This window comes from Strix uralensis, chromosome 3 (assembly GCF_047716275.1).
Source record: "Strix uralensis isolate ZFMK-TIS-50842 chromosome 3, bStrUra1, whole genome shotgun sequence".
NCBI classification, from domain to species: Eukaryota; Metazoa; Chordata; class Aves; order Strigiformes; family Strigidae; genus Strix; species Strix uralensis.
In genome coordinates, this window is record NC_133974.1 from 49,956,013 (window position 1) to 49,982,980 (window position 26,968).

The window sequence follows — 26,968 nt, forward strand, 5'->3', positions numbered from 1 at the left end:
CTTCATCTCCAGGATGTTTATGTGTGGCATCCAGCGATGAAAGGCATTCCAGATACAGTCCACGGGCATCCCAGCCCATCCCAAAACCTGACTGTCAGTGGCAAATGCAGACTGCAAAGGCAGAAAATCTCTTTCAATACAGTCTGATGACCTAGCTTTGCTTTTTTCCAGCAACCCAGAGCATATGGTCAGCATTATACTTAAATATTTTTGGAAAGAATACAGAATCCTGAATAATTTTTGAAGTAAACTGTTTATACATGTGCACATCAACGTGTTCCAGAAGGCTCCAGCTTTGTTATGGTTGATCTTGGCTTTACAACTTGGAGAAAAGGTCTGGATCTTTCCAGTGATGTGTGCCACATGAACAGGGTTTTTGTGAATCCTGCTGCCTGGTATAAGACCTGATTTTCCAAAATATATTATGAATTTATTATGAAGGACTTGATTTGGGACAGTGTTTCCTCTGACTGGACAGTGATTCTTATGGATGTATTCGCTGTTTCCCGAGATATGCAGAGTTATGAGCTGGAAAAAGAGTAGGAAGAGTGAGTCAGAATAGCATGGTCACAGGAATGGTCATGAGAGATAGCATCTAGCATGTATTTGAGATTGATAATATTCAGCTATGTTTGCTGGAGCAAAGCCAAGCAGCTTCCAAAAGCAGCACAAAGCAGCCTGTCAGAGAGCTCCTATCGAAATCTAGACTGACATGTAAGCATTTTCTAGCACGTTACTGAATGTTATGCATTGGAGAAGCACAGTTTGTTGTATTAGATGTGTCTTTTATAAAGTCTTTTCATTTCTCTCATTACCCTCCAGGTCTTCTCTGTTTTTGTGTGGGGCCTTGGTGGTAAACAGTATCTGCTTAGCTCAATGCAGAAAATCCTAGTTAAGAAAGCTTGGCAATGAACTAATGACATTTGCAGTCATGTGAAGGTGTAGAACTTTGTCCTGATTGCAGCTAGTCTCTTGGGATCTTTATATTTCAGTATATTTGTGATTAAATGTCATTTCCCCTGTGCCGCAGAGACATAAGAACCAAGGCTACGTGGGTAACGTAGGTGGTGGTATCTAGTACAGCTGTCAGCAGAGAGAGAGAAATGAGGGAGGATCTGAGAGCTGCCCCTATCTCCTGGCCCTCCAGGAGCACCATAAGCAGGTGAAGAGTGTGGACATGGCTCTGATGGACTCTAGTATTCTGCTGTGGGTTGCACCTGCACGTAGAAGAAAAACCTTCCTTTCTCTAATAGAATGACTAGCATCAATTTTATAGAGATAATAGCAGGCGGTCCTATGCAGATATTAATGGCCATAATTTTAATGGCCTTTAGTTACATAGATAATATTAGCTAACATAGAGAACATTATCTATAGTTACATAGATAACTTAAACATTCTCTTAAGTTGAATGTATTAAGTAGAGTTTATTCTCTCAAACCAAGGTCTCACGTACTGTAGGCGAATGTAATGTAGAAGAATTTAATTAAATCAGTTTAATGCCCTAGTGTTAAACCACTGTAAAGACTTTAAGAGTTGGGTTAACCTCCTATCTATGTCAATAAAACACAAGTTCATTGAAGTCCACTAATATAAATTAGTCTGGCAGAGGCATGAAATAAAAACTGTTTGCATCTACATTGATGAGGAGTTGGCTTCAAATAGCCAGATCAATTTTTAGAGATTTGTGTTGAATTGATGCATTTTGTTAGCAGAGACGGGTCTAATGGTATTACAGCTGTTCATTGATGCAGGCTTTCTCTGTCATGTTTCTCTCTCTTGCTATTAAAGTCTTGATAGCTTAAATACTTTCTCCAATTATTAGTTATTCTCCACAGTAATGGTCCGCAGTGGAAAATGTCACACACATGTTGCAAATTGCTCAGCCTCGTTTCTTATCTACATCGAGATGCCTTGTGATCTTTAACAGTATACCCTAACCTCTGGGTGCCTGGCTGGTCTCCTCTATTGCAGGGGAAATAAGGCACGCTGATGGTGCGGGGAGGTGTTGCCCAGCGGAGGTCAGGCAGCGGTTCAGAAGCATAGCAGAGACCAGAGCCTCCGTGTCCTGCTTCTCAGTTCAGCCTAGCCAGGCATCGAAAGACTTTATTAAGCAGATGACAAAGTAACTTTTTGTAAAATTGCAGGCACTCTGCCTCTTCCAAATGTGAGCCTGATTCTGCAGCCTTTTTTAGGCAAAGTTTTCACTAAAGAGAACAAACGCTTTGTATTTGGGATCCCAGATGTGCCAGGCTGACAGGGCTATTTTCAGACAATGGCAAGATCTATGAAATGTTTCCATTTATAGTTTCAGGAGTGTACTCACCATCTACAGGCTAAAAGATGCCTACTCTAAACTAATTTTTTTAACTCCCTCTATAGACGTTGCAAAGGGGCTCTTTTACAAAGTAATTAATCCTGTGTGTGAGAACTGTCTGGAGTGGGATGAAAACCTTGTGAAGCCTCTGCTATGCCTGTAGTGGCCCACACAGAGTTAAATACGTGGTCAAGTGTGTCACCTCAAACCATGAGAGAAGACATGGGAATGAAGTGACATAGGGTTGACCCAGCGCTGAGGGATATGATGGAGTTGAGAACGGTCAGTGTGAGGTTAATGGTTGAACTGGATGATCTTCAAGGTCTTTTCCAACCTGGATGATTCTGTGATTCTGTGAAATACACTGGCATAGGTGTGGCACTGGTTAAGAAGTGCCACATTTCAGTGAGACAAATTTCATCCCAGATGCTGAAATTATGTGCTGCATAACTGAAAAATTGCACATATTTTCCACAGAAAAATTATTTATTTGGGTTTTGCCTGAAAACATCCTCAAGAATTATGTTTTATTAGAAGGAAGTTTGTATGGAAGAGATTATGAATGATAATTACTCTCTCAGCTCTTTAATATTGTGGAGGTTTATTTAAGAGGAGTATGTGCATTCTGGTGCATTTTTAGCTCAGACCCTCTGACAACCACTTTCTGATGTATAGTCAGGAAATTTTTCCCATGCCACATCTGCAGGGAGGGTGTCCCCTGTTCATACAAGAAGGGCTATCTTTTTCTTTGAATCTGAAATAAAACCCATCATATTGCAGGGCTTCCAAGTGTCTCACTGATAGTATAGTAATTGATTGTTGCAAACTTAGAGCCAGAAGCCAACTTTCTTCTAAAATGATCTGTCAAAGTATCCAAGTTTTAACAGATGCACTGCTTGTCGTAGATGTTTATCAAAAGGTTACATGGTCCTGAGGTATAAAACCACAGTAAAGTTGTTTGGTATTAAAGTTATCTAAACTGTGCACAGTAAACAATTTATCCAACCACACTTAGCAATTATCCCTGTTCCCAAATTATGCGTGAGCAGTCTCCTGCTGACATTTTAATTTGTATGTTCATTATTTGAAATTGCTCAGTGAACAATTTCTATGAATATATGCAAGCCTACGAGCTGCTTGCAAGTGATTTTTCTGAGACTTGCTGGAAGGGCCTGCTCTGCTTGCTCTAGCTCTACTTAAATCACATGGTTCCCCCCCAAAAAATGAGAACATCTATAAAACCATTTGGATTTCCTAAGGTCAGGGTCATGGTGCACCTGTTACTGCCCTGACGGGTCTGCTTGCTAACGGCGGTGGGGAATAACGGGGAGCATCTCCCCAGCGGCTCTGCTTCTTTCTGGAAATAGAGGAATACCAGAGATGGGTTTTGACCACATCACTTGTCCGGGACTCGAGCCGCTATTGACGTGTTGCTCTTGGTTAACATGAGGCAGTTCTTACTTCACATATAATTGGAAGACAAGTAATAAAGCCGTGCTTTTGCATTGCATCTGTCCCCTCATTGGGTGACAGCCCATTTCTTAGGGGTCCCCACTACAGCAGATTTGGCAGCGCTAGTTGAACTGGCTGTGATTTTCCTGTTCCCTTTTTGGACAACTTCCATGCACGAAGAAAGTTCAAAATGGTCATGCAAAGATGTCTGTGCTAATCCTGAAGTAAATCCATCTCAACCACAGCTCACAATGTTCTCTCTGCAGAGATCTTTGTGAATTTATTTGAGCCTGTGTGACTGTCTGTATAAACCAAAGGAATTGCAGATATTGTCAGGGTATAAAAGTACACATGCTTTTGGGTGTTGGTACAATGGTAGTTAATGTTTTGTTGCAATATTAGTCCTTTTTAGCCGTGCATTTTAATATTCACCAGTGGTTGTTTTTGAGAAGCAAAGGCTGAGCTTGAATCTCCAGGACTTCACATATTAACATCATTAAAAGCTACCATTTTCTAGGAATTTTATAAATTATTTATAAGGATTTAGAATTTTATTTCAAGATAAAAAAGAAACTAAATAACAAGTGTTTAACATATCCAGAAGGACAGACAGAACTCATCAAAAAAATCAAAAAATCTAACTTAAAAACTTGAGGAAGGAGGACAAAGACAAAGTGAGGGGAGACAGAAGATGAGTGTATGGGATTATTTAAACAAGCAACAGAGAAAGCACATAGGATTTGAGAGTGAAAATACTCCACACTGAGGGGAAAGAAAAGGTAAATAAAGGTAAACAAGGTAAAATTAGCTCAGAAGAACTGAGAATGTGCATGAGGTAGCTTTTTTAAAGTTAATTTTTTCTTTGCAAAAAGACACAGAACGAAGAGAGCAAGAGTGGGGAGAAAATGGATAATCCATGAAGTAACATACTGGGGAACAAAGTAAGCCAAGATAAATGATAGGAACAAAAGTCCAAGAGCAAAAAGCAAACCAGGAATGCACAAGTTTGGTCCAAATGCACAGAAACAGGTTGAAGTAGCCCAAATATCACTCAGGAGCATTTTATGCACTTGATCAGCTTAGCAGTCCCAAATAAGACTTTGAAATACTCCTTGTTTTGAGCATAAACCTCAGGGAGAAAATAAGCACTCAATTTTTGGATTAGCTGTGTCCTCTACCATTTCAGAAGAGCCAGCATCGAAGGAGCGTCTGGTCTGCATTTACTGTGCACCCCATCTATGCTGCTTTGTACATCCAGATGCTGGACTTCAGCTATGCATGTCATAAATGACTATGAAAATGTGTGCCACATTATAGTATACCATAACTGGTTCTTCCTACCATGATCTTTGAGAGTAAAGGCAAACAGATAATTAAAAAAACCCAATTCTCTAATTTCAATGAATAAATAAGACCAGTCTTCTGAGTAATGTTTATTACGCTTCTTTGTTCTGTAAAGAAAAAAGCAGCAAACAAAACCCTACTATAACAGGGATACAGACTGCAATAAACATACATATATATATGATTATTGCTTTTGCACATAGTATTAGCTTAAGTACATATACCACTGTATAAAGCAGTTTCAGAACTAAAATGGCAATGACTATGGTAAAGAAAAAAGTATTAATAATTTGTAAAATCAAAACCAACATAAAAATGTTTTATGTTCCATATCTGATTTCAGAATATCAGTATTTATTGTATTTTTTCTTACTAATACTTACTTATTAATTCCTTAAATAATGAGCACATATACTGAAAGGACACTATGTTTTTGAAAAGCTGTGACTGAACAGAAAATGGAGACCCAGTCAAAAACAGAGCATGGTGCTGGCTGTATGACTGTTTTTAAAGAAGTACTCCCATTCACCTCATTAGGGAGCTCTGCTTTAAAATATCATCTGAAAGGACCCGACCTTTCTTTAAATCAACACAGAACAGTTTTCCTTTGTATTCTAAATAAGTATTTAAAATATTTTATTTAAGCTAAATCTCTTAGAAAAATAGAATAGCTGCTACAACTGGATTCAGTAAAGTTTTAAAGATTTTAACATGAATGAGTTAGATGAACAAAGCACAGTAAGGATTTCCAGCACAACAGCTGTTTTACAGGAACTGCTGATGCTCAGCCTTGTGTATCTGGCAGATCTGAACTGGCTTGCCTCGCTTTTGTTATGGAGTAAGTTACTTGTTGTTTATCCCAGTGGAAGAGAATGCATACGGGAAGATACAGGGTCACACCTGTGTTTTAAACCTATCCCATAGCTTACCTGCCGGTATCCCACCCTTGTAGCCATATCCTACAGTTGGCCCCTGGAAGTCCAAACCCAGCACTGGGTATCTAGATTGTCCTGTATGCTTCTTAGGAGTCCCTAAAACCTACACATGGGAAACACTAAACAGAAATGTGTGGCTCACCGGCACTGAGCCCCAGCTCCGGCAGGCTGACAGCTACTCAGGATCATCCAGCCAGAATCCCTGCCTGGGGACAGGGACCCGCTCACCTCCTTTCACAGATCTGAGATGCTTTAATGCTCGTCTATGACATGCAGTTGCTATAGAAGGTGATGGTGCTGCCCACCTCTATACAATGACATAGAGCATTTATCCTTGAAACAGATTTTTGGCTTCAGTGTCTTTCTCAGTCTAGCGTACCTTATTCCCAGAAAATTTTTACATCCCCCAGGCTTTAGACAAGTTTGGATAGAGAGTTACAAGTGGATATAATGAAAACTATGGGACTCACTGCTAAAACAGTTATTTACTACCATTATTGTATTGCAGTTGTTTATTTATATGACTTCAATGTCTGGGGTTCTTAATCACCTATATTTTATCATCATTTATCTTCAAAACCCCACTAAGGTAGGGAAATAGTCCTGTCCCCACAACACACCATAGATCCCTTAAAGTAGGAGCTATGGTGGAACTGACAACTGAATAAAATTGCCTGGGAATCCACAGCAGGAGAGTAACTTCTAAAAAATCCTTCTGCTCTCACAAGCTTTTGGGAACATCCCATTTTTTCCTGGTCCATGACAACATTTAACAACATTTGTGGCTTGCAGAGTGATGATTTGGGTCCAAACCCTCTGCCGGCAGAACCACCTGCAAAGCTGCCCTCTAGAAGGGCCTTGCCAGCCTTAGTTTGGGACATGACCCCAAATCCTGGGGCTCACAGATGATGTGGTTGAGCTGCCTTTCTCCTACATGCTCCTGCTGATGAAGCTCCACCTACACAGTTTGATTCATCAGGATGAGGTGGCTTGATTTACATGTTAAGTTCAATTAACTCTTTTGATTCACACAGAGGTAGAATTAAAGTAAGCAGAAACACAAAAATCTACTAGAAAGGAAAGTTAATGTGAATTAGACAAACAGAAGAAAAGGGTGTTTTCCCTTGGGAGCCCCGAACCTATTATATTTTTCTGCATATTAATGTAATCAATGTAAGTATTTTCAAGACGGATTAACAAATCAGTTTAAGGTATTTATTTTGTTGTACTGTAAAAAATATCTGTTATACAGTAACACTTTGAGAGCAGAAGAATATGCCTTCAATTATTACAGGAATAGAAAGAAAAATATTTAATTTATTAATGCCTGAATTCAACAAATAGGTATTAATTTTAAATAGTTTTCTTCTATCTCAATAGCTATGGATTTGTTTCATTTTTAACATATGGCTTGCAAAACCTGTTTATATAAGCAGTACAACATTATATTTTAATTTTTCATGTATATTGAGCCCAAATACATCTTATATTTATCATTTACAAAAATTAAAAACTGTAGAGCACTTTTTTGCTGGAAAAGTAGCATCAACATATTATTTAATTATGGCAAGCATATGCCTTTTTTGTGTGTGGTGTGGCAAAACTACACAATTTCATCCAAGCACGTATTCAGCTTTCCCAGCTCTATCCTAGCAGAGGTCATATATCTATATGTATAGTTTGGCATCATTCTTTCCATTACTCAGTTTCTTTTGATCACTGTCACATTTGCTGGTTTGTTGCAGACCAATTAATTCTTGAAAATTTTGGACTGGGATGGCCCTTCTCAGTCACCAAGTCCAGCCTCTGTTATCACAGTCAACTGCATAAAATAATCTTTTTCATTAAGCACTTACAATTTGCCTTGCATAGCATTATTAGTTATAATACATTGTACATTGGGATACATTCTCTCTGGTTATTCTGTAGTTTTGAGTGGAGTTGCATGATGGATTAAAAACATCACTTAGAATCTGTTAACTAGTAGTAGTATAAGTAAAGGTAAGAAAATACTACCTAATGAAAGAATTGCAGGATCAGTCCCATTCCCCTCAATAGGCAAGACTTGCTTTGAAGCTCTCACAATACATCTCTACATCCAATAAATGAATTTGCCATAAGCCCAATTTAAAATAAACCTCTCCTGAATAAAACCTGTAAGAAGTTGAGTGGTCTTTTTTTTGGTTGGTTTTTTTTTTCCCCTCGTTGGACTATGCTAGGCCATGTATTTTTTTAGCTTGTGCAGTAAATTTGAACCCTTCTGCAGGCTGTAAGGATGATTCCAGCATGTTGCGCACAATTATAAAAACTCTGGAAGATCAACTGATGCTGATGTATGAGCAAATCATCACGTACACCAGATTCTGCCACTCTCATAACAGTACACAAATGTAGACATAACCCCATCGAAAATTATGGAACTGATAAAAATGTAAAATGTGAGTAAAGGGGAATCACTGCAGATCAAAAAGAGGGTTAATTGGTAGTCTCCTCAATTCACAAAGCACCATGGACTCAAGTATCCCTGCACTTAAACCTGTTATGAAAGAGTCTGACCACCTCACTGACAGTTATTCCTAAGTAATAACATAGGCATAAATTGGATGATGCTCAAGTCAGAGCTTCATCTAGCTCCAAATGTTTACTAACCTATAAATAATCATAGACTCATAGAATGTTTTGGGTTGGAAGCAACCTTAAAGATCACCTAGTTCCAACCCCCCTGCCAGGGGCAGGGACACCTTCCACTAGACCAGGTTGTTTGAAGCCCTGTCCAACCTGGCCTTGAACGCTTCCAGGGAGGGGGCATCCACCACTTCTCTGGGCAACGTGTTCCAGTGTCTCACCACCCTCACAGGAAAGAATTTCTTCCTTATACCTAATCTAAATCAACCCTCTTTCAGTTTAAAACCATTACCTGTCATCCTATCCCTACAGTCCCTGATAAAGATTCCCTCCCCATCTTTCCTGTGGGCCCCCTTGAAGTACTGGAAGGCTGCTATAAGGTTTCCCCAGAGCCTTCTCTTCTCCAGGCTGAACAACCCCAACTCTCTAATGACTGGGTGTACATGATATCACAAAAGCTTGTATTATTTCACTGACATCAGTCTGAGTACATCTTTACTTAGGTGGATTATACAGCTCTCTCAAAACATTGGTTTATGAGTCACATACCCAAGTGTATTTTACAGTACCTTTTAGAAGTGCTGTCAAGATTTAAAAAAACAGAGGTGGAGAGGGCTTGCTGTCTTGCTTCCAGTCCTTTTGTGTGTACTTATATTATTGTAGATATATATGCTCTGAATTCTACATCTGAACTGTTCTGCTAGTCATGACTCAAACAGATGCTGGAAAACTGGAAACAATTTTTTGAAAGTGACTTAAAGCCCAAAAAGCACAGTAGCAAAAGCTAAACAAGATTAGCTAAGAGTTCAGATATTGACTCAGACTTGTCCTAGTAAAGATTTCAGATACTGACTCAGATGTGTCCTAGCAGAGAGACAAGCCCATATATTCAAGAAAACCTAGAAGACCATTAACTGATGATTTATATTACACTTAAGTCTAGAATAACACATCTTTTATGTTTCTAGACTATAATCTTCTTATGTTTGTAGATGTTAACATATAAAACATTAAGCATAAACTTCATATTGGTCCAACACATGTTATAGCATGAGTAAAATTATAAATTCTTATTATTTTATCAGAATGAGAGATGGGGTCTATTTTTAAATCACCTGTTAAAAAACAGCGTAAGGTTTTCAGAGCAGCTCAACTGGGTGAAGCAGCATGGGGATCGTGAGGCACAGCCTAAGTGACCACATCCATGAGAGAGAACACACTCTTACCCACTTCAGGCACCACTGACAAATAAGACATGATACTAATCACAGTGCTGAAGTTACATGAGAACACCTATGCTGAATCATATCAAGGGGTCAGGTATCCTGCTATCCTGTCCCTTAACCACGAAAAGTATAGGAAAAGGGTACACACAACTGCACATCTTTACTACACATTGCCAGCCTCTGGCACTTTGTGCCTTAGTTATTTTCTGTGCCTTAGTTATTTTCTGTGCCTTAGTTATTTTCTGTGCCAGTCTTTAACAGCTGTCAATGAACTCTCTGTTTGCAGTTTTTCAATTCTCTTCTGACCAAGACAAAGTAGCTTTGTGACTCAGGGACTTCACGCATTAAGTAACACATACAGAATACATCGCATGGAAGGGTCATTAGAAGGATTTGGGGATTATCACGCTGCATGCTACGGTATTTATGTTTGGCAAATTTTCCTCTCTGAGAAAGGGACATAAAGCTAAAAGCAAAACCTGTAGAACATTACCTGCTCTACACTGAAGGTCCTTCAAATAGGTGGTGTTTCATATCACTTCTAATGGCATTCTTATACATACTGCATGATTATCTTTAAGCATGAGGTTGTATCATTATTTTAAATCCTTCAGCAACAACTCCGAAGATCTAAACTCATATGTATACCTGCACATACACACACAATGGTTGTCCTGCCAAACAGTCCAGCAATTTTAAAATATTAAAAATGTGATACACCTCCAGATATATCAAGCAGCAATGCAGTCTCATAAAATAGTAATGCTTCTTACTTTTGATTACTGGCAGGCATCAGGCATAGCAGCAGGAAGGTGAGTTAGCAAAGACATTCAGACACTTCTCCCCAAAGGCAGAGTGACCCCAAGGGTCGAAACTAGTTTTCTCCTGCTGAAGGATGAGCTGGTATTCCCTTCTGCCATTAAAACACCACAGAATTAGAGAGAGAATACCTTTTCAATCAAGACATAGGCACCAAAAAGTGACTCTGGAAGCTAAACAAGAATGTTTTGGTTAAAAATTGTATTTATTGCTGCAGTTATTTCTTAGTTTCTTCCTGACAAACCTGTCTAAAAAGAATATTGTAAAACAAACTCCAATGGTTTGGCAGTTGACTGACTAACAGTATTTACCGTACATGTCACGAATGGCACTGACACTGTGGAAGCCTAGGTCTTAGACCATCACATTCTATCGGAAACACTACGTGATCATTTCCCTAAGCTATATTTGCAGCAGTTACAATGGCTTTACTTTTCTAATGCCAGCAATTACATTTATGTTTGTTTTCACATAATACCTCTTTAGGACAGTCAGAAAGAAACCAATTGCTCATGGGACAGAATTTGTTGCTTTCTTTTGTTTGTTTTTTCAAGAATCTTGCTGTGCATTTCAAAATCTTTCATTTTTTTAAAAAAACAAAACCAATACAATTGGTCTCTTAGTCTTTTTCTGCAATATTCTTCATGTTAATAGAAACAATGTTCATGTGGCATAAATATGAATGTTACAAGCAAGTTGCTATATTTTGAAGACAACTTACTTGTTTTCATTGACTATACTGACTATACTTAATTATGGCAAATAATTTTGAGAAAGTATAATTACAAATACCATGGGTCTGTTTTTTTAAAAAAAATACAATACAGAGACTACCACAATTACAATAAAACTTCAACCTGTTACGATTCGTTTTCCTCCAAAAGTAAGGAGATGAAGATCAACAAAAGAATCAACAGAAGCTAAACATATTGCACAAACAGTCAAAATGCAGAAGCCAACCCGCTGGCTCTAGAGAGAGGAAGAATTCAAGCTACTCCAATGAAAGTAAATGGCACTTGTCAGTCAAATTTGGCTTGACTGGGTCTCATTCTGCTCCATCTTTCTGCTCCTCTGCTTCACCACTATGCATTTTCCCTTCATCGCTTTGGGGAATGGCTGCAGCAGAGTTTTCCTTCCTAGGACTGTGTGCTGAAGGAGCTGCAGTTTGTAACCCCCATGGGCTTGCGCCGGGGGGACCCTCTCTGTAGGTGGTGGGAGGGCTGCACCGGAGGGGTCTCTGGCAGTGAAACATGGTAGAAGTTTGGTAACCGAATGTCATACCTAAAGCCTTTCCCCACGTGCACTCTGTCATTCAAGGCATACAGTTTTTCAGCAATGTCACTCCCAATTAAAATTGAGAAGAGGCGGGAGATGAAACGGTGTTTAGCGAACAGCAGATACAGCTTCTTTCTCCTCCAGGCCACATACCGACAATCTGTCTCTGCTGTAAGTGTTACCTATAGAAGAGAAAATTAAAATTAGCTAGGTGATAAGGCCGTGATATTGCTGCTGCTGCCCTTGCTCAGAAAGCACTCCACTCTCTCAGCAAGCACACAGGCTGTCTGTAATGTACACTTTGCATCTTTGCACCTACTGCAGTTAAAGCCATTTAATCCAGCCAGAGCACTCTGCAAGGTCTACTGTATGCAAAAGACAAGCGCGAACGGTGACTGGGAACAGACCAAATGATTGTGTCCTGTCGGCCTCAGTGACAGCATGCCTATGCCCACACTGAGCAGCAGCCCCAGCTGGGACACACACTGATGGCACACCCCAGCCTTGGCCCTGCACTCCCTGCTTCGCTCTTGGCAGCCACAGCTTGAAAGGCAGGTCTAAAGAAAGCTCGTGACAAATGTCATTTGCTGTTGTGACACGAGACATCGGATCCCACACAGGCAGGGGATAGCGTGTCAGTCAAGTGACAGCAGTGGCAGGGCTCACAGATGACAGGGGGCAGCCCCCACAGACGCCATGTCCCATGCTGTCCCCCACGCCAAGCCCTACTGCAGGCAGGGCTTTCCCCAGCCTGTGCTCTCTGGCTCACCCCCTGTAGGGAAGCCTCTTCAGCACCAACTTCCACCCATCTCCTGCAAACCTGGTTTCTCAGGGCTGGATTTTAGCACAGCCGAAGAATGCAGACAAAGTCTACCTCCCAGATTAGCTTTAAGAAAAACCTTGTTTGTTGTAACAACAAGATGCAAACAGAAAGAAGATATAAACAGCATAACCAGTCCAGCGGGTAAAGGAGACTTCCCTCCCCAAGTTTTTGTTTCACAAACAAAACCCACAACTAAATTAACTTATTTCTAAACCAATTAGTACTTGAACAGTTTTCTGTAGTATTAAAAAAAAAAAAGCCTCCACTTTTACCTGGAAAATTCCCTCTTCTGTGGGCCTCAGTGAATCCCATTCAGGAGAATCCAGAAATTGAAGAGGAAAAATATAATGTAGAAACTCCCCATCAACTGTCACTCTGATCCTACCAAGATAAGATGTGTTAATTTGTTAGTATTACCTGTACAGCAGCAATGACTGCAACAATAATGTGTTATTTCTACTATGTGAGGAGTTTAAATACAGCTTTGAGAGCATGAAAAAACAATCACTGGCCAACAGTACCCTAATTACATTTTTGAACCCAACTTGATCAGGATGGTTGAAAGACAATACAAGGCAATTGTGCAATTGAAATGGAAATCTTTCCAGGCCTTAGTAAAGTCATATTATTCTCTCTGGGGCAAGTCTGTGCAGCGACGTGCAAGCTTTGTCATGAAAAGGCCAGCATGCACTGCAGAGGTGAAAGACTAATGCATGTAACACCATTTGCCTCCTTCACTTGAAAGCCACGGGATATACTTCTAGGTTTGGCAAATATACATTTTAGAGGGAACAAAACGGCAAAAGCAGAGAGTGGGAAACAGGAGTTCCCCAGGGCATAGGTTAGGTAGGGCTCTCTCAATGTTTAACAGCAATTACATGGCCACAGGACTGTCTCTGGAGCCAGGAGAACAGCACAGAGGTATGGAATCTCTGTGTGAATACTGTGGCCTTCTGCAGATGCTAAAGAAAAATTTTCTTTCTACTTTTTAAGTCATATTTAAGTTTGAAGGCACACAAGCAAGAAAGGTATGCTTGAAACTTGGGAGCTAAGAGGAAAAAAAAAGCAAACTATAGGAGTCCCCTTTTTACATCTGCTCTACGCTGAGACTAATGCTTCTTACAAAAATCAGAAGCAGCAGACTGATACTGCATGAAGGAGGGTAGCAGAAGCTCCCTGCATGATTACTAACTGGCTGGGCAGGTAGAAGGATGGACACCTCTCCTTCAGTATGACCATGACCAAAAGCAACCTCCAGGTGGTACTTTCTAGACAGCTCCCAGGAATGCTCTCTGAACCAGGGCATCACTAAGGACAACTACCTAAAATCCATATTGTTTATTGCAAGTAGTTCCAAACCATCTGAGTTTCAAGCTGCCTACAAATTCCATCTGTCCATGCAGCAGGCTGTCAAAAATGCACCTACAAAGTGTCCCATTGAAGACAGACCATGGCCATCCTCTCTGGGTATCCCATCTACTCTTGTGGTGGTCTAGTACTGCATACCACTTTGTGTACAGTACAAAAGCTACTATTTTCCTTCAGGAAAGCACCAGCAAGGTTGCCAGAAGGGTCTCCAGTAACCAGGGAATACAAGGAGGTGGATTTATTGCCTCAGGGTCTAAGGGCCACAGTATAAAATAACTGTAGACTCAGTTCTGCAAATCTTGATAGGGCTCGACTACATCTCCTTGTAATGGAATGGTCCTTTTAGGCCTTCTGCTCTCCCTTACTCCCTCTCTTCTCCCACCCCCCAGAAAGCAACCAAATACAATCTGTATCAAAGACAAGATCTCTATTAAACAGAGTTTATCTCAGTATATTCAGTTTTATAACTACGTTTAGTCCTGTCTTAGATGATACCAGCAAAGAAAAATAAGAAAGATGGTGTGTTCATCAGCTAAGCAGTAGACAGATAGCAAAACATAGCCTGAAGACTGAAGGACACATTTGTTCCCTTTTTCTGACTAACCTGTTAAGTGCTATGATACAGTGGTCTGGAAAAGAATGACTTAAAATCCTTTTCTTTATGCTATTACAGATTTTGTGCTTAGTGTTTTTATGCTAGTGCTGTCCTAGCAAGTGTATTTAGCCTATTAATATTTATATTACTTGCATTAATATTTAATCTAATGTACTGGAAAATGAACAAACAATACAGAAATCAGGCTTTTGTTTTGTTTTCATTTTCAAGAAGGAGGAAAAAATAAAGATATTTGCAGTATATCTGAACAAACTGATACAAACCTGCCTGACACAAGCAAGGACAGTTTATCAATAGGTGTTTTGCCCTGCATGGCGTAACAGTGTTCCTTCTCCAGGGTAACCACTTCTGCATCGCAGCACAAGACGATCTTTCTGTAGACAGTCAAGGAAATTCCCAGAGGCTGGAAGAGAGCGCTGTAGAGTTCCTGAAATTCTCTGTCAAAGGAAACACTCCGAACTTGGTAGGTAACGTAAATGAACTGGACGAAGCATATAGCAAACAGTATAAAATTCCAGGAGAATATATCAGCAGCACAGACATCCAGCCAAGCCCAAACAGAAGAGCAGAGAAAGCCCAATCCAAGCAAGCTGAAGACATAGAGAAGCCCAAAGAATCCACTTCCACCCATGAAGCCCACAACAAAGAGAATACTAGCTAGGTGGTAGATAGATCCCTCTGCCTCCTGCTTCCAGGTGGTACACGTAGGATGTGCATATACCAAACTTTCCCAAAAACTTGCATTTTCTCCCATGGCTGGAATAATTTTTCAATTCAGCTGAATCTTTGAAATTTTTATTTATGAGATGCAGCTAGCAGGGTCCTTTGCTTTTCCATTCTTGCAAACTCTGCTCAATGATCACATAAGGTCAGGGTCTCTTTTGTAGTAAAGTCATACTTAGGATTTCCAGCAACTAGGAAGCTAATGTTCTCAGAAGACAATGCTGTTTCTCATCAGTTCATGCACTGTTTTGACTCTGGCCGTGTCATCTGTAACTTCATCTGATCTGGACAAGTGAAGAAAAGACAAATTACTTATAAAATTATTTTCATCAATTAAACTCTATCAGAGCTTTTATTGTCTAAAACCACAGACTGCATTATAATCTTCCAATTCCCCTTCTAGCCCTGTGATTCCAGGATCAAACCTTAATATTAATGCAATTGAAAATCATGTTTCTGTATCTAATGAACCCTGTAGCAACTGTCAAATCACCACTGAATCCATGTAAACCCGTTCATCGCATCCACAACATCCTGTCACAAGCCTTTCCACACCCTAACTGCTGAGAAGGTAGTTGCATTTGTTGGTCCTGAACCTGCTGCCTGCAAGTCTCATTTAATGCCCTACCCAGCTATTGGACAAGAAGTGACAGTGAACTCTTGTTCCTTGTTCACCTCCTCCACCTCACTCTGGATTTTGGTCAAACCACTCTCATTAATGAGTTGAGCAAGACTGTGCTCTGCCCCTGGAGACAGCAAACTACATCCCCAAACACCACAACAAGGGAAACCCAAGTATCACAGGGGATGGTCTTTTCTACTCCAAGGATGACAGGCAAAAAGCTGTCATGTATAAGGAAGAACACAAAGCTTAAAAGGCAGCTTTATACGGATTAAGTTATTAGAACGTGAAGTAAGTAGTCTTGCAAAATACTTCTCACAGGGCATTTACAAAGTAATTTTATAATATTCAAAGTTCTACCTTGTATAATTTCATGCCATGGACCACATAATTTTATTGTTCAACACTGTAAAATGTTAAACATGCTATTTGTTTCCATATGATAATGTATTCCTTAGAGTTAAATAAAAAGTAAAATACACAACCGAAAAGCATGAAAAAACAAATTAAAAAAATCAAAACCAGCTTTCTATGTCTGTCTCTTAAAGCAAAAAAACATGCTTCAGTGACAGATTAGACATGGTAGAAATTGCAAAGCCAGAGTCTATCAGTAGTGTAATCAGGATTGAAACCCATCAAAGTCTTTAACTGTCTGGTTCTTTTCCTAGTAAAACAGCAGGGAAGCTAAGAAATATCTTGCTATCTAAATTATTAGATTCTCTAGAATATCAAAGGTAGTTTTTTTTTTTTTTCTTCAAGAGCCACAGAAGTCAATACTTAAAAAATACTGCTGGTGCAGTGAAGCATCCAACGTCATTCAGCAGGGCTTTCAGTGGTGTTTTTTTTTTTTCCACAGTGACAGGTCTAAGAAATTAATAAAGCAAAGTCATATCACATTTTCTAGCTGCTACAGCTTTAAGTTTATTCAAGCCCCAACATTAATTCCATGATTCAAAAACACTAATGCTAAATGAAGACATAAAATCCTAAACAACCAAGTGTCAGAGTTCAGAAGAAAAGGTTAGGAGGAGACCTTTCCCTCTCTGGGAGTGGCAATAGGGAAGTCACTGACCCATAAAAATATCACAGCTAAGAGCATGGAACCTTTCCAAATTAAAATGCTCAATATCCTACTGCAGTGGAAGAACCAGCATTACAAGAATGAGGTAGTTTGTAACTATAAGCTTTTCTGCTTTTACTCAAATACTCTTCTCTGGTACAGGATTCCTCGCTGATGCAGGATTCAGCCCTTGGAGAATGGGAGCTGAGAACTGCATCAGCTATGAAGTTACCTAGGCATGGTAAGAGAATGAGGAATTTTAGGCGCTACTTCTGTGATCAAGGGGTAAGATTTCTGAACCAAAAGAATATAAAACTGGAACAAGCAGTTTCCAGACCTTGTGTTCTGAATTCTACTGAAACTCAGTGGAAGTTTTTGTTTGATTGTTTTTTTAAATAGAATCATTGATAACAGTGATTCTGGATTATTGTTAATACTTCTACTTTATTGCCAACATTTTGCTCTGAGCAATTCCCCTGAAGACCCTAATTTCTACAAAAAAATTCAGTGTTTTGAATGGAACCATGACTGCTAAGTTACATGGGAAGCTATATGCATGCCACGAACAAAACCACCATGGATCTGTACTGTAATCTACTTTTCATTACTGATATATTTTTCTCATGTAAGGTCACACATTGCAATAATTTGACATGATGTTGCAATAATTTCACAAAATTTATGTTCAATTTCCAATTCACTTACAGCATTCAGTCTGCCCACACTGCAGCTCATAGCATTGCTGTAAAACATCTATTCATGACAAGATGGGTCAAAATGATGATCAAAGGACTGGGAAGCCTGCCATATGAGGAAAGGCTGAGAGAATTGGGTCTGTTCAGCCTTGAGAAGAGAAAGCTTAGGGGAGACCTTATCACCATGTCCCAGTAATTAAAGGGTGGCTACAAAGAAGATGGAGACTCCCTTTTTACAAGGAGTCACGTGGAAAAGACATGAGGTAATGGGTACAAGCTACTCCTAGGGAGATTCCAACTGGACACAAGAGGAAAATTTTTCACAATGAGAACAATCAACCACTGGAATAGTCTCCCCAGGGAAGTGGTGGATTCCCCAGCATTGGACACTTCTAAGATTCAGCTGGACAGGGTGCTGGGCCACCTTGTCTAGACTGCGCTTTTGCCAAGAAAGGTTGGACCAGATGATCCTTGAGGGCCCTTCCAACCTGGTATTCTATAAGTCTAGGTAAATAATTTGGAAAGAAGAACACACCACTAGGACAGAGATAGAAGGTCATCATAGACAAAACCAAAGCCCTGGAAAAAACTGTCCTGCATTTGTACCTGGGTTTTTTTTTGGAATGGCACCTGTCTTCCAAAACCACTGTATGCAAAATTCCCACTTATTTCAGTAGTTCTGCACAATGAGAACTTTTCCTGTGCTACAGCATCACCCAGGTTGGAGAGGACCTCCCTCCATCCGGGCAAGAGGAAAGGCAAAGGAGGGAAGCCAGTGCTGGCACAGAATACAGCCTCACCAACATGACACTCTCCTGAGCTATGAAAGATGTGCAGGCAAAAACAAACTCTCTGGAAATACTGACGAAGCCTACTACTAAATGCAGCTGGTTTCTCAGGGCTATGGTGAAGAGCAGACATGCTTGCTGCTAGTGAACTGCAGGCAGAAAGAGAGGATTCACCTCTTTTTAATCGAGGAATTATTCTAAGATTTGGGAGCTAAAAATTCCTGGTAGTTTTTTGAATGAAGTATTAAATAGGGCAGAGACAATAGTATGTATGGGCCTAAGTACAGTAAAATTTCTAATTTTGATTGGTATTTAGTGCTAGATAAGGCCTTTTATTACATTTTTCTTTATAGTTCCTACAAGTCCAAAATTTAAACTCTTGAGGGCTTCAGAACAGTCACTTTAATTAAGCCCTTCATCTACTGCAAGCAGGGGTCAAGGAGAGAAAAATCCCCCAAAGCAAAAAAAAACCCAAACAGCTGTGGTACCAGATGTGAATCATCCTCCACTGAGGTCCCATCTACAAAGCGCCCACACTAGCATGGCATTACCAAGTTTGTAAGCACCTGAAGGGGGACACCATCTTTTCACTGAGATGCTTCAGCATTCTTAGCTACCAGGACTGGGAACGTGCCAACTGACATGGCCTTGTTTGACACCCTGCTTCAGTTGTCCTGGCTGTGGTGAACAGTTATCGCTACAGGTTCATCTGATGGTGATGATCAGGCAAGCTTCAGCAGGAAACTGCATTTAAAGCAGGTATCTTGGATTATAAGCATGAAGAACTGTATCTTCCCCAAGTAAATGTTGAATACTTTCTACTCTGTCCCCTGCCAACGGACAAGGAGCAGCACCACGCACAGGCACACAGTCTCTGCTATTTGACTACCGTATTCAGAATAACACAACATTGACATCTGTAGGCTGCTGGAGACAGAGGTGCATGGAAGGGGTTTCCTCCCAGCTCAGGAAGAAGCCATGACCTGCCAACACAGGCTGAATTACTGAGAAGCTTCTGAGTGTTTTGCCCCACCACACATCTCACCCTCTCCAGCAGCAGCAGATCAAGTGCTGGGAAAAATCAGCCCAGACTAGAGATGTGAGCAATATACAGTGGCATGGACTTCATTAAAACAAACAGCAGCATTGCTGAAAGGACTAAGCTATCATCAAAAAGTGTTAAAATCAACGAGTTTGCTGGAGCTTCAAAGCAGTAAATGGAGTATTTCACCTATAGTCTCCAAAATAAATACTGGCCAGCAACTGAAAACTTCATATAAGCAGTATACTAACACAGTCAAAACAGAATGAATTTTCCCCATACACTGCAGTATTCCCACAAAGAATTACCAATTACATACATTTTTAATTTGCTTGAGAACTGGGTATTTTGCCCCATTTTTGTCACTGATGACTCAAATTCAGCTCTGAGAAGCTCTGAGTGTTAGTTACTATGTCTGGATGACAATAATTTCTGCAAAAAATAATCCCTAAAAGCCCTGAGGCTACCAGCAGTTCTCTCTCTGGTCTTTTTAATTAAGTCAAAAGCAAAGCTATTCAGAGTTCGAATACTCCATTCTTCAGTTGTCTTATCCCAAGTATTCAGTCAGAAAGCCCTCAGCACTTTCACACTGTACATGGTGACAGGCTGTAGAGCCATACATACTGAGTGTGTAGCCAGCCTGGATGAATTGTTTGCTACAGGTTTGGATGCAAAAGGGAAGATTTTCCTTTACAGCATATATGCTTTCATGCACAAAATGACATTACGCTGGATTTAGCAGGTTTTTGTCTCACTGGTTTTAGCCATCTACAGTGTAGATGTTTATACATGAGCTAGTGGCCACAGCCTGGCTTGCCAGTCAGCGAAACTGCTCCGGCAACTCCACCAGGAACCAAGCAGTCCCTCCTGCCACGGGGGGACCTCCCGGCCTCAATGCCCCCTGCTTCCAGAGTGACAAGTTCTGAGCACCCCATCTAGGCTGGCAAGCTACATCTGGTCCAGCCATCATTTAGATGTATAAAAAGAAGCTGCTCCTTAATTTTATCAAGTACTTCCTCTAACATGCAATGTAAATGCGTACATTGATTAAGATACCCCTTCCTTCCATTGCCTCTACTTCTCTGAAATCCTCTCTCTGGCTCCCTACCAGCCCATATTGCTCTCAGTGGCTGTTTATGTAGCACGCTTTCCCCAAGTTACTTTCCTCCTGCAGTTGTTCACTTGGGGTTAGATACCCAAAGGGACTGAGACAACCAAACTCTTAATTGCAATGCAGTGTGTAACAGTGCACGGAGGAGCTATGCACCTACAGAGAGGTATGGCTATGTGCCTATAGGCAAGTACGGGCAGATAAACAAGCTATTTTCAGTGATAAACTGTCCTTGAACCCACTCCAGGCTCAAAACATGCATGCAGCAATAAGGACAGTAACAACACATGCTAGCTTACCTTAAACTTTTTGAGACTATATCCTAGAGAAAGCAGTAACTATAATACTGAAAACACAGGGTTTTCCTGAGAAAATGTAGCCTGCACAATATAGCGAAGGCTACAGTAGCTTCATCACAGTCCATAACATCTGTTCAGGAAGATGGAAGTAGGATGAAGAAAAGGACTACCCAATCCAAAAGACAAAGGGATCAAGATAATCAGTCACTATAAAACTAGATATATTCAGATTACAAAGACACACAAGCATACATAGCAAAGGTAATTAATTAATGGGATGGCTTTAAAGATTTCCTTTGCTGGGAATTAAGGAAGTCAGGATGCTGTCTGGTACCTAAAATAAATCTGGGTATGCTATTACTAAAAAATTAATTGATTTACTATAATTCTATTTTTTATTCTACAGGAAGTCAGATTAGATGATTGCAACAATGTCTTCTGGACTTTTGTCTTAAGTTACTTAATATAAAAAAGATGTATGTACCTAGGAAGTTACATAGCTGGTCTTCCCAATGAAATCTAGAAGCCTATCTCACAAGTAGCTACTTTAGACAACAGAAAACTGAAGACAGGTATATCTCTGAAACTATTCCTCATACAGACCTTCTAGAAGAAGCCTTCATCCATGTGGAGCCAGCATCCCTTCCTGCCAATGTTTTTCAAAGAAAGGGATATTTTAATCAATGAATACTTTAACATGAAACATGTATGCCACCCTGGCAGCCAAGCCCCAGGATCCCACTCCCCAAGTGAGTGTCTCCATTGCAGAACAAAGAGTGACTGCAGTGCGGTTCTTCCTCCCTCAGTCTCCTTTCTGCACAACATGACAGCTTCACAAGAAGGGCAGCAAGTGACCCACCCACATGAGTCAAAATGAGTCATATGGAGCACCCTCATGGGAGGAGGGAAGACGGATTTGCACTCCCTTGGACAGAGGAAGGCATCCTGTGTCTCAGTGATGTCTCATCACTATGTCTCACCCCTTGGATCAGTGCTCCCAGTGCAGGCTGTCACTTGGAACATAAAGCATCTCAGGCCTTTGGAAAAGTGGTCAAACGGCACCCTTCCCAGTACTTCCAGTACCCTCCTGGGCTGTGCAGGCTGCAATTCCCAAATTGGACCCCCGCCCCCAGAGCATCCATGCGAAGTGATACCTTCTCAGAGAGCGATCCTTCTGGGAATGCTCAGAGCTACAAAACAAGCTGCTAGGGCACGTCCAGCCATCAGTGGTGCTTCACTGCCTTCAGGGCAGCTCTGATAAATAACCGCCACCCAAGCGGGACTTTTTGGGGCCAAAACCCTGCTCTGGGTCAGGCAGAATTTAGGCTCCCATGTTCGAGATTGTTCAACCAAGAACCCCTTTCACAGTCAGCTGCTGTCTAACCCTGGAGACACCCCAATGCCATCTCTACGTTGAAATCAATGGTCCATGTGAACAACCCACCAACGGCATGAGGCTGGTGACTGGTTGTCCTCCTCGCCAGGCTGGGCCCAACTCCTCTCTGCCTGCTGCAGCGGATGCAGAACTGCTTTCTCCAAAGCAGAGCGCTTTAATGGGCGCCTTTTCATGGGACTTTCAATTCACTGAGCTTGTTCAGCTGCAGCTGGGAAGCCCTGATTCTACTTACAATTTGCTCAAATTCCTACTAACCTTTTTAAGAAGCGGAAAAAAGCTGGGCGAGGGGAGGCATCAAGACAAAAAGAAAACCCACAGCAATACAGATAAGGTTCATTAGAAGCACTGCATACAGTGAAGCTGCTATTATTTAGTCTTTAAATATTTAAAGACCAGCTTACTATACACAGCTTACAGTACTTGAACGGTTCCTCATTTATCACTGTAAAATATACAATGCAATCCTCTGTGGTTGCAAAGCCAATACTGAAGATGCCATCTATTTTATAATCTAGACAGTATCTGATATAAAAAAAAATTACAGATTTTCTTCCAATTTGAATCAGAACCAATGAACCGTAAGTACATGTGGTATTCCTCCCAAACTAAGAAGAATAATCCCCTCCCTCCTTCTTTAAAGGTCTTCTGCTCCTAGGAAACATGAATATGTAATGACAGTCAGACATTTTTTAATCTTACTATGGATTGCTAGGACTTGGGTAAATTTGAGCAAGGCTCTTGTATATTGAACAGCATTGGCAAAATAATAATTCAGGGGGTCTGTTTTATTGTGTTTTATAATAAAAACTGCAAAGTCAGCACACGTTCAAGCTTTTCTACAGTTCAACTTTTAAGTTAATAATAGAGAAAGCAACTACAGTGCCTATTTCACAAGTGCTTTAAAACTGTCTTAACAAACTATAGCTGAAATCTGCAGAATTCAGCTTAAATGAGTTTGTTATGGTGTAGTAGTGCCTTTGGATAGGAACGTATTCCCCAAAACCAACTATCTGATGTGAACTTCACTTCCCAAAAAAGAAAAACACAGAGGCTTGGCTCATCGCACTACCCCTGCATGCACAGCTGGATTAGGGAGAAGGTGTCAGGAGCCATGTGTTCAAACAGATAAACAGCACGCTGAGCCATGAAACATCACGTTTATGTACGTATTTATGTGAGCTCTAAACCAGAGTGAAACACAGTGAAAGGCAGCGAGGATGCTCTAATGGAGCTGCTGAAATAATTTATCTTTACTGGAGGGTTTGGGGTTAGAAGTACAGTTCTACTCTCTGCTTTACTGGTACGAGTGTCATACAGCTTTACATACAAAACAGTGCCAGGCAGAAGGCGCTGGTTAGCATCACTTTCGTTAGTTTTCTATCTATGAGAGCCAGAATACTCTTAGTTTCATCATGTAATATAATCACAAACCAAGGCTTTGTTCACTGTACCCAATACCTGACTTTTGTCTGGGCAACAGCGGCATGCCCAGTTACAGGTACTGTGCCATCACCTGGAGACACTGATCAGAGCTCTTTTTTGCAAGGTAGTGGAACACACTAAAATTATAAAAGAAAAATCTTATCTCTGAAGAGCCTGCACACTTAATAAAAAGATTAAATGTAGCTTCAGCTAACAACTTTTCTTGAATCCTTAATAAACTTTCTGTTCTCAACTTTCATCGTAAAAGGTTTTCCTGCCAAAAACTTTGCAATTACCTGTACCACATTTTGTTCTGTTTTAGTATCTACTCCCCTCACTAGCTACAGGACTTGCGGTATATTTGCTATTTTGCAGGCAAGGCATTTTTTGAAAACTTAACATTTTAAGCTACTTTACTATTTGTCACCACACAGAACTCTGTGGAAAGCCTGAACAGCAACAGTGCCGCAGATGTGGAAACCATTTCTTGTTTCTGTGGTCAGTGAAGACATTTTTACTTGCATGTACACAGTCACATTGCCATAGATCAACAGAGTGGCAAGAAGCCCTAGTTCTGGAAGCCAGATTTCATCAATGACATCTTTATAACACTACCAGGTGGTCTGTGATTCAATCTTACAAGAGATCAGCTATGTAAAATGTTTGCCCATAAAGTGATTGACAACCTAAATGCACACAAAGCTTTACAGAACAGCTGAAGAAAATGTGGCAAAATATTACAGTTTGGAAAAATATGTTTGGAAAAAAATATTATACTTTGGGGAAAAGTAGCGTTTTGTACCGTTCATTCTATCTTTGGAAAGAAACAACTGCAAATGCAAAACCAGATCTTAATTTCAGGGCTCATCTGCTCTTACCATTTGTCGATGGGGTGAGAGAAGAATCAAATATCGGCAGCCTACGAAGCAAAGCCCTAGTCAGTGGAAGAAATCCCCGGGTCCCAAGTTGGTTTTGTGAGAGTACGGGTACCCCCCGAGCCAGCCCTTGTGTGAGCGGGCAGCAGCTGCACCCCAGGGAAGCCAGACACCCCGCTTTCCTGAGAAGTAAGCCCCAAACCCGAGGTACGGAACGAAGAGTCTCCCCCGAGGCAGAGCGACCCCTCGGGAGGGGAAGAGCCGGGCGGCGCGCCCCGCTCCGTTCGGAAGGGGACGGGGGAAGCGCTCCAACTCCTCGCCGCGGCCGAACTCGGGCGCTCCGGTTCCCACGGCCGGGCCGCAGCGGGGGCCGTGCCGCGGAGGCGCGCACCCCTCCCGGGGCAGGGAGCCCCCGGCCCCACTCCCCGCCACACGGCGCCCCGGGACACCGCCGAGCCCCGGGGCCGGCAGCCCTCCCCCGACGGCCGGGCCCGGAGCGGGTGTCCCCGGGGCACAGCGGGGCGTGAGGCGGCCCCGGCTGCCCCTCGGCCTCGGGCAGAGTGGGGCGACACTCCGCGCGCTGCCTGACTGGACGGCGCCGGCGGGGGGCGGGCGGGGGCAGCGCCGCGGCTACAGCCCGCCCCGGCTCGGCCCGGCCCGGTCCGTCCCCGCCCTGCCCGCGCCTCTTACCTGACCGCGCCCTCGGAAAAGTTTTCCGGCCGCCTAGACGGGACGAGCTCGGGCTGCCGCTCCCCGCCGCTCCCGGCACCGCGTCCCGCCGCGGCCACCGAGCCGCCGCTGTGACTAAAATAGGCAGAAGCCGGCGGGAGGCTGCGGGCGGCGCCAGCGCCGGGGCCGGCACCGAGCGGCCGCAGCGCGCAGGCGCCTCCGCCAGCCCCGGGGGGCGGCGGGGCCACCCCACCCCAGCCGCGACGGCCGAGCCCAGGGCAGCCGAGGTGGCGGGAGCTGCCGCCTGGTCCCGTCCCGTCCCGCCGCGACTCTCCGGCGGCGGCGGCAGCCGCGTCCAGCCCCCCCGGCAGCCGGTCCCGCCGCGGGGCTCCCCCGCCGCCCCGCGCTGCCGGTGAGCGCCGAAGGCGTCGAAGGGGCGGGCGGGGGAAGGGGGAGGCGGCGCCGCTGGCTGCGGAGCCCCCTCGGGGACAGCGGGGCCCGCGGTGGTGCGGCCCGTTGAACTTGGGCACATGAAAAGCCGGTGCGGCTGCAGCGCGGGTGCTTGGCTGGGGCTTGCGCGCAAACCCCGCCGCTCTGGAGGCGCGCAGGGGCGGAGGAGAGCCGCCGGTGGTTCTGCTGCCGCGGGTTGTCTGGAGCTCCTGGGTCGGAAGAAATACAAATAACAGCTTTCTGCTCTTTCGCTTACTTGCCCCAGTGGCACGTTTCTTCAGAAGGGAGATAGATGCCTTCAGGGTTGCCTTCGTTACATGACTAGAGCATCTATTTATATGCAATTTTCAGTTATTTCGTTTCAGAACAAGCATATGCCTCACCAAGAATATAGTTGGAAGCGTTAGTACAGTGTCAGTACGTAAGCCCTTCAGCGTACCAGCCATGCATTTGTCCTGGTGATCGCTTTGTGCCTGGGAGAGAGAGAATTTATTGATGGAAGGAGACAGACTTACAAGTTGTTAATATACAAAAAATCACAGCATATTAAAAGTGCAGCTCCTGTTACTACAGAAACTTTCTCAATAACGGGAGCGTGAGCAATAATATCTTTTAAACAGTGAGCGTGGAGAACCTTGTGTGCTGCCGGCGGCCAGCTCTGAGGTCCCACAGTAGGCTGACACTCATCGCACGGCAGGGCGATGCACTGATGTGAACCTCTCCAGAAGTAAAAGGAGAGAGCAACCTGTCAGGCTCTAGAAAGAGGGATTAGGGCTTTTCTTAACACCTTTGTGAACTTGCTTTCCCAAGTGGGGGTTCGTCATTTTCACGGATTTCTAGCTCCATGTTTACCAGGAAAGACGCATAAATTTTTTGAAGAATTGATTCTCCTAAACCTTGACAAAACAAAAAGCCAGAGCAGTTTAACCCAAAGCTATGCTGAGTTACATATATTCAAAACTTCATTATCAGATTTCAGTACTTATATTTATTATTTTTGAGATAAAAAAGTCTTT

General features: G+C 42.3%; 1 protein-coding gene across 5 annotated transcripts; it reads right to left on the minus strand.

Annotated features, from left to right (window-relative positions):
* Positions 1–234: 234 nt before the first annotated feature.
* POPDC3 (popeye domain cAMP effector 3) lies at positions 235–25,618 on the minus strand. 5 transcript variants are annotated; one of them, XM_074862196.1, is made up of 6 exons: positions 25,524–25,593; positions 24,837–24,877; positions 21,744–21,786; positions 15,064–15,807; positions 13,089–13,197; positions 5,190–12,175 (listed from the first exon to the last, which is right to left on the minus strand). In XM_074862196.1, exons 4-6 carry the CDS (start codon positions 15,552–15,554, stop codon positions 11,855–11,857), a joined length of 921 nt encoding a protein of 306 aa, XP_074718297.1. In that variant the 5' UTR covers positions 15,555–15,807; positions 21,744–21,786; positions 24,837–24,877; positions 25,524–25,593; the 3' UTR covers positions 5,190–11,854. The 5 variants fall into 5 exon arrangements, with proteins under 5 accessions (XP_074718299.1, XP_074718297.1, XP_074718298.1 ...); XM_074862198.1 differs by lacking the exons at positions 21,744–21,786; positions 24,837–24,877 and adding an exon at positions 235–528 and having other exon boundaries at positions 12,000–12,175; positions 25,524–25,618; XM_074862197.1 differs by lacking the exon at positions 21,744–21,786.
* Positions 25,619–26,968: the final 1,350 nt, after the last annotated feature.